The sequence below is a fragment of the Fusarium oxysporum genome, chromosome 2 (genome assembly GCF_000149955.1).
Source record: "Fusarium oxysporum f. sp. lycopersici 4287 chromosome 2, whole genome shotgun sequence".
In the NCBI taxonomy this organism is placed as follows: domain Eukaryota; kingdom Fungi; phylum Ascomycota; class Sordariomycetes; order Hypocreales; family Nectriaceae; genus Fusarium; species Fusarium oxysporum.
Genome location: NC_030987.1, coordinates 2,564,775 through 2,572,681, shown reverse-complemented (window position 1 = coordinate 2,572,681; position 7,907 = coordinate 2,564,775). Strand labels below are relative to the sequence as shown.

Sequence of the window (7,907 nt, the reverse complement as noted above, 5' to 3'; positions counted from 1 at the left end):
AGAAGAGAGCGTTACCAGAGTACTGAGAAATGATACCGAGGGAGATGATGATAGCAAGACGCCACCGGTTACCGCTTGTCTTGAAGAAATCGATGTATCGGGTAGATGTGACAGATTTGTCGGCCTGGATAGTCTCCTTGATTTCACGGTACTGGAACTGAACTGTGGCGTTGTTCACGTCACCACCAGCATGGTGCTTGGCAAGAACCTGGAGAGCCTCCTCTGACTTGTCCTTGTTGATGAGGAAACGGGGTGACTCAGGGACCCACCAGATACCACAAAGCTGGATGATGGAGGGGACAGCCTGGATGAAGGTAATGGATCGCCACGACCAGTGACCATTGATGGAAGCAGTGCCCCAGCCGACAACGGAAACGACTGAAAATAGTCAGAGCGGATGCAATCTTTGGAAAGATTCGATACTTACTCAGGGAACCCAAGTTCCAGAGACAGTTGTAGACAGCTGTAAGAGGACCACGGTGCTGGGGATGGCAGATCTCGGTGAGAAGCATAGGCGAGGACATTTGAGCCAGGGAGTTACCGAAACCAAGAACAAATCGGCCGCCCATGTACACTAGAGGAATTGATCAATATGCTTGCAAGAATGATTTGAATAGGTACTTACTGCCGTAGCCATTGCAGAATGCAGAGACGAAAGAGCCAGTGATCATGATAACACAGCCAAGCATGATAGTGGGCTTTCGGCCCCAGTTATCGGCGAGGTAGGGGACGATGAAGAAGGAGACAATAGAACCAATATTGTACATGTTGATAAGGATTCCGAGCTTGCTTTCGTTCTTCTCCTCAGGGAAATACTCCTTCCACTTGTCCATCTGCTGAGAGGTGTTGACCATCATACCATCGTATCCAGTGGTGGCCGAGGCGATCAGCAGGAAGATAATGAGGAAGTAGAGCTTACGCAAGTGAGGCTCCTTGTACCAGATCACCTTCTCGAATCTGGGAGCCTCAGCTTGTGCAATATCGAGAGGTACCCGATCGCTATGGGCTGGGACCTTGGAGCCGATAGGCTGGAGGAACTTTGGCAGAGCCATTGTGAGCTTGGAACAATCGACCAACGATGTGCTGGGTTGACTCTAGACTGGCCCAATGTATGGGGTAGTGATGCTTCTCGTGAGGAGAGATGGACAAGTAAAAAAGTTCAGGGTTCCCCGGGTTTGCACTGCTTCTTATAAAGATAACATCTGGAGCAGCAGCAGCAACAACACAAACCACCCCGGTCAAGTCAACCCCATGTATTGTCACCATGGAGCTTCAGAGACCGGGATAGTGTTGTCAAGTTCCCATGAGCAATCATGGGGCCGGAGCATGCACCAGGCACAGTGAGGTGGAGTTTCGAGCTGGAGATGGTGTGTTTGGGATCACCCGGGACGGAAAGACGGCTATGGAGGCTTGGGTAGCTCGTTTAGGTATTGAGTCGCTTCAATGCTACTCTGTCTGGGTGAGCTCAACTCAGGCATACAAAAATGCACCAGTGAGTAGGTTCGGTAGATCAACGCTGAGACGAGCTCATCTGGGGGCCGGGGGAGTCTCCCCAACATGGAGCAGATTGACCGGGGAGGAGTGCTGGATGAAGGGTTAGGCCGCCAATCAGGGTTGATCGAGCGCTTGTTCAAGTGATCTCGACCTTTGATTATGGCTGAAGTCCATGATACTGGGCCGCAAGGAGGCCATTATCCGGTGCTTGCCACTGTTCTCGACTGCTTTGATCAACAAGCGCGATGGTGGTCTGATTGACAAGCAATCCAAGGGATTTTTCGGTCATTTCCCATTATCTTCAGGGCTGGTTCTGTAAAACAAGCATACGCCGCGGTTGAAACATGGTCGTATTTCACGAGATTGGACCCGCACAACGGGTTTAACATAGAGGAACTTAGCACCCGCCCCCCTGAAAGGCTGCTCGCCCTTTGCTTATTTGAACGACCTACATGTATCATATTGTCGTACAAGCATCGGGATTCTGCGATAATATGGTGCTGATGTCTTTCACCGAACTTACTCGCCCCGACTGTTGATACCCCTGATGTATCCCAATCTGGGCAACTAGAGTTAAAAGTCTAGATTGATCGATGTAACCCTTACCGCTTGGTCAAGTTCATGTAAGTGCTGTTCATCCCTGTGGTCCACAGGACAAGGTCTAGGGGCGACAGTGCAACCGGGAAAATACATAGATTTGGTATTCATCCGTGAAGTTGTCACCAACGCACACCTGTTGCTCTTCTCCGCCAGGACCAAAAAAACGTGGAGGAGCGTGCAGAGTCTGGGGCTAGACTGGGGAATGGGGACCGGGGTAAGCGGGTCCGGGGTCCAAGAACCGGAGTTGGCCTCGAGAATTGATGCCTGCTAGACAATCATCTGTGTTGTGTCTGGAGAAATGGCTTAATCTAGCCTACCAGTAGGCAAAAAGTAAAGGCCGTGGTGTGACCCCCAGGCTGGTTTCATCCTTCACATACTTTGCTGTCACCGTCCAGAGGGTCCAGCCAATGAGGTGTCACACGACAACTGCTTGTTCATGGGTTATAGGCAGGATTGTGCTTAGCAAGAGGGGGCTAAAAACGCCTCTTATCGGATATCAGGGCCGCAAAATGAATCACGCGTCTGTCGCTTGTCATTCACGGTTCTGACCATCGAAGTGGATTTGATATCGAATAAACTACACGATCGTCGGTTGCTCCCGAGCCTTGGAATGCTGAGAACCCGACTATTCGGTAAATATGGAGAAGATGCCCTGAAGGCCCAGAAGAATTGAGTGAATTAGGTCTCGGTAACGTGCTTCAATGGGGAATCAAGAGCCTTGGCCGAACGTGCCCTCACTTGGCAGACCCATCGATCAGCATGCCGAGAAGCGAGGTGATTTTCGGTTATCGGCAAATGGGCCAAGAATGAATCAAGCTTAAAGTGTATCACCAGACGAACGGCAGATGCATTGTCAATCGCCGGTTAATTGAAAGAGCATGATATTGTTTGTCGGCTGAGGTCGGTCTGCATTGTTGCTGCAATTCGGGACTCGCTGAATCGTGCAACACGAAAATTAACCCTTGACACGGTTGGGATGGTGTACGGAGACGCGGGAGAGCTGCCGATAAGGACCATGAAGGAGGGCCATATTCGGCGATTATTTGCTGACAGGATGGCCTCCATCGGCGCCGCGTAAAGTATCGTATCTTAGTTGCTCGGTTAAGGAGGCACACCGTTGTAACCTTAATCTAAACTGGTGAAATAAAGGCACACCATCTTCAAGATGCAATGCGAAATAACCGGAGTGGAAGTTAGAGCCGAAGAATATGTTGGTAAGAGGTTCGAAGAATCCGAGTTCACAATGAAACAGGCTAAAATGGAGAAGGCGAGCTGAAAAGATCTGGAGGTCACACTCCAACATTTTAGGGAAGACCCGACCCTCAGGTTCTTTCTTATTGTTCTCGTCAATGAAGGATTGAATGGTCCCCTCCTTCCTGGAGTCCCCGCGTTCTTGCCACGAGGTTAAGTGGCACCTGCGTTAGCTTGCCGGTGCCCTGAACCTTCTCTGTTGGACGACACCCTCCAAGTACTAAATTTATCGGTTCAACGGCTGTGGCTGGCCAATTTCATGTTAGCTTCACCACAATCGGCCTGCTTGCTAAATTACCTATGGTATCCTCATTTTCATTCCCATTTCCATTAATCCGTACATATGAATTTAGCCTGCGTCACTTCCCGGATATTGAGAGATTGCTTTCGACTTCGTATCTCGGCTTGAAGTTCTAGATTCTCTATGTCACCTTAATTTTGCCGTCCCTTGTGATGCAGCTTGATCCGCTAGACTCGGGAACGGGACAGTCTTGAACCCCGTCTCTAAATGTAATTGTCATTTGCTACTACGTGGCTCTTTTGATGATATACACAACAAATGACCGGATGAGCTAGAACTAGAGGCTTTCCCGCGAGGCCTCCCTTACCGACGTGGTTGATTGACAGACCATTTCCATTACCCGCACACGTAAGAATCTAAGCAGCTTTCCCCATACACAGCTTCGAGTTTCTATCGACTCATGATCAATACTTTTCCTTACCCTAGCAAATATTGTAATAAGGGAATAAACAACAGTCCAGTTACACACAAATAAACCTTCTCAATGCAAACGTTTCTCCAGCAGCTGCTGATGATCAACTGTAGTAAACGTGACAAGCTCCAACCACATGGGTGTCGAAACAGGTTATGTGATGACAAAAGATTCAGATCTCCTCGGCGGGAAGTGCGCCGCTCATGAGGGGGACATCGACCATGTCATCGTCATCATTTTCTTCCTCCGAGAGGGTGCTACTGCCAGCTCCACGCTCCAGTTCCTCGATGCTGTCAAGAGCCCGCACAAACTTCTCGCGCTCTCCCCTGAGTGTTCCCCGCCTGGCTGCGGTATCGGAATCTTCCTCCATGAGTCTCTCGTAAACACTCTTGGCATCGGCTCCAGCAATGCCTAACTTTCGGTCGAGATGGAAGGGCAAATTTCGCTGGATATGCGGTATCATGCCATTTGTAATGTGCAACGCCACGGCATCCGCGAACCTCAGCGCTGCAAGGCGGTAGTAGCCTCTAACATAAGCCACCACTTCCAGCTCCCGTTCGAAGGAGTCCGGCCCAAGTTTTGTCAACTCGTTTTCACGTCGCTTTTCGTCGAGTACCCGCTTCTCCTCTGTTAGACTTTCCCACGGAACAGGAGCTCGACCATCCCCATACCCTGCGGCCTGCATACGCATTTGGTGGCGATAACGCGTTAAGAGAATCTGTTCATCCTTTTGATATCTACGAAATGCCTCCTGATTGACAGTGAACAGGCCGTATGTTTCGAGGCGGTACACAAGATCAAGTGCCCCCGCTGTTTCTCGGCGACGGTCGTTGAGATACTCTGTCAAAATTTTCCTGCACTCCCGGAAGATCAACCGCTTATTGAGGCTTGCAAAAGACTTGGCCAGTGCCTGATCAAGCATATCATCCAACAGGCTCATAACATGATCGAGAAATGCTTTCATGGGTCCTGACCATGGTTCAATGGCTTCTCGACACATGTCGTTATAGACTTCTTCCGTAATGATGTCAGGTACGCCAGCTCTGGTCTTAGACTTGATCTCATCACGAACTTGTCGAAGAGTCCTGAAACCTCGCCCAACTCCACTAAAGGGAGTAAATGGGGCTGGGAAGAGTTGCCGACGGGGCGCAGGGGAGTTAGCCACGCTGGCCCTACTGTCTTCAGGCTGTAGCGATCGAGAGGGGGTCCCTGCTGGGGTTTGCTCCATGCGAACTCGTTTAGATGGCGTTATAGGCGGTGCCATCGTCCGTCGTTTGCTAGGTGTATGTGGGTTGATGGCCGGCGCCACGGACCCTGCATCTGACTCATCATCAGAGATATCAACAACAGGAATGTCACTGCTATCTCTGAGGGTAAATTTGGGCTTCATGTCTAGCAGACAGTCGCGAAAGTTATCCGGGAGCGGAACGAAATGCTTCGAGAACTCGGAAGGCTTGAGTTGTGTTCGGGTCAGTTCACCAAACTCCATAACACTGGTCTGGACCTCGAGTTCAACATTGTCAGGTAGTTCTGGTAGCTTTTCGAGTTGCTCAACGATGTCAGTGAGGCGCTGTCTTAGCTTCTGCTTGATATGAGGTAGACTGGTCAAAGAATGTTAGCCCTGTTCCTAATATCGTGTGAGATAGCAACTCCTTAATTACCTTTTCGCGAATTCTTGCCCAAGCTTTTCCGACAGGAAAGCCTTCAACTTTTCCACACCACATCGCTCCGAAAAGCCATGAAAGGTTGCAGGCCATCGCTCGAGAGAATGATCCACGAAAACTAGCTCTTCCCATTTCTTGAGCTCATCAAGGTCCTTGCCTTGTGGCCGGGAAGTAATGAAATACCCCAGACCGGCAATATGAGCTTGTCCCCTCATGATAGCAAGCCATTGCTCGTGGTTTCCACCCTCCGGTATCAGATCAGCCTTGGTCAAAACGCCGATTGTCCTGTTAAGAGCGCCCAGTCTACGTATAAGACCAAAAGTTGAAGAATTCTCCGCATCGCTGTTCATTGGCATAGAACACATGATAATAGCAGACGGGTGCTGGATATACTCCTTTGACAGATTCCTCACGACACTAACAAGATAGTCGTCGCTTGCATCAGCAGGGTTCTGGAAAATACCAGGCATATCGTAGAAAGAAAGGTCAGGGAGTTCTGGACCTTTGATCTCAAGTGCAACGATATTCGGCGAAAACTTCGCGGCAACTGCTTCGGCGGCTCTGTCGATGGGGATGTTGACAGCTAGGGCACCTGAGCCAGGGACAAATAGCTCGTGACTCTTGTCGTCATTGAGAATAGCGATTTGGGCCCATCTCAAAACATCTTCAATCTCGCTGTAGTCGATCATCGTCTTGAACTCGTGAGTCGCACTGGATGGTAGTTTGCGCCAGGGGAAGAAAGGATCTCTGTCAGTGACATCCCCTTCCGAAATGCGGCCACTAGGCGGGGGTTGATAGGAGTATGCTTTGCGTAGCGATACACGGCAAGAGGGATCGTGACTTCGTGATACCCTGATATGGAGCGGGCATCGTGTACATGTGCCCTCACTGCGCGGGAGGTCGAGATTTGCGAGACCTGACATCAAGCTAGATTTTCCTGCAGACTGATCGCCAACAAGCACAAGCTCGGGAAGTGGAACATCGTGGTCAACACCAAGCTGCTGAAGCTCACCCAGAGTGTCATTGCACGCCTTGAGTTTCTTTCCGATGTCCTGGAAGGAGGTTTGAAAGAAGCTCCCATCCGTGGGAACATTAGTTGGGCTCTCGGCTGCTGCGTTGGGACGCATCCTGAGTTCCCTCAAAAGAGGTTCAGGTTCAGTGATGCGTTCACTTGGTGTTGCTTGGAAATTCGTCAGTGTATGCGTTTGGAAGAGAAGATGAAAGAGACACTCACGGGCATCCGATCTATGATGATAGAAAGCCTGATCGGGCGGAATATAGCTGGTACTGCCGCCGTAACTAGAGGGAGCAGGAGGAGCAGTGCGAATGCCGAAGTTGACGGTTCCAGAATCTGGCATAGAAGTATTATCCTCTGGGTCTGGTTTGACACGAGGCCCGCGGCGTCTTGATGAGTGTGACATTCTCGTGGATGAGAGACTGTGGGTGGTGCGCGAAGACATTATTATTGCTGCAGTGGCAGCGGCAGCGGCAGTGACAACGCCCCGCAAACAAATTGAATTAGTGATGCCTCAAAGCTCATGAAATTGGCCTATTGTTTTTCTGCTTCACAGAGTAGGCTGCAAAGCTGGAGCCTGGTTGGCCCGTGAGCACGCAAAACTGGCTGGAAAGAAAAACGGGGGGTATCGAAAAGCAGTTATAAGTGAAAGAGAATTGAATAAGGAAAGATTCAGCGAGATTCACCGAAAAATAAAGTATCGTAGACGTGGATATACAGAATAGGAGATGTTGAGCTGAAGTTTCACCAGACGCAGCTCGCAGATTGGCGGTTGGCAGGCTGGGCTCCTGTGCTTGCTTCTTTCTAGTGGCACTGCCGTTGCTCTGGGGCAACACGCTGCCCCGATAATTCACGATAGAGTGCCACGGCTCTGAGAACGATTGAAAGCACGTAGCATTTCTGAGTACGTATAAAAATTCTTTCACAGCTACCCAACAGAGTCTATTATAAGAATCCAAAAATTTTAATACTGTTCAGTCTCTATTGAGAAGCTGGTATTGCGATTATCATCCCCTGTCCTAACAACAGTTATTGCTGCATGGAGTGGATAAGATGCAGCCAGGAAAAGCACATAAAAAAGGAGGCTGGGACAGGGCTGCAGGCGACCGAAAGATAACGCGTTAGCGCGTCAGTGTTCCCCTGAGCGGCAGTTGAAGCCTTCTCCGCAAT

General features: G+C 50.0%; 2 protein-coding genes across 2 annotated transcripts in view; both read right to left on the bottom strand.

The window, feature by feature from the left end:
- FOXG_19242 (uncharacterized protein) overlaps positions 1–1,931 on the bottom strand; it is a gene marked incomplete at its 3' end in the record, with an annotated part of 3,256 nt that extends 1,325 nt beyond the window's left edge. Inside the window, exons 1-4 of the mRNA XM_018399437.1 lie at positions 626–1,931; positions 428–574; positions 66–378; positions 16–22 (exon numbers count right to left, since the gene is read on the bottom strand). Coding sequence (XP_018242284.1) covers positions 16–22; positions 66–378; positions 428–574; positions 626–1,052 — 894 coding nt within the window. The 5' untranslated portion in view covers positions 1,053–1,931. The remainder of the gene's footprint in view (positions 1–15; positions 23–65; positions 379–427; positions 575–625) is intronic.
- A 1,842-nt stretch (positions 1,932–3,773) lies between these two features.
- Positions 3,774–7,520, bottom strand: FOXG_06425 (uncharacterized protein). The gene is made up of 3 exons (XM_018385094.1): positions 6,957–7,520; positions 5,720–6,902; positions 3,774–5,659 (listed from the first exon to the last, which is right to left on the bottom strand). The coding sequence occupies exons 1-3, from the start codon at positions 7,180–7,182 to the stop codon at positions 4,231–4,233; spliced, it is 2,838 nt and encodes a 945-aa protein (XP_018242283.1). The 5' UTR covers positions 7,183–7,520; the 3' UTR covers positions 3,774–4,230.
- Positions 7,521–7,907: the final 387 nt, after the last annotated feature.

Coding starts and splice junctions, on each gene's coding strand:
- FOXG_06425 (XM_018385094.1), bottom strand. CDS start 7,182: ATGTCTTCGCGCACCACCCACAGTCTCTCATCCACGAGAATGTCACAC. Junction 6,903..6,956: donor TCATCATAGATCGGATGCCC/GTGAGTGTCTCT, acceptor CGAATTTCCAAG/CAACACCAAGTGAACGCATC. Junction 5,660..5,719: donor GGGCAAGAATTCGCGAAAAG/GTAATTAAGGAG, acceptor TTCTTTGACCAG/TCTACCTCATATCAAGCAGA.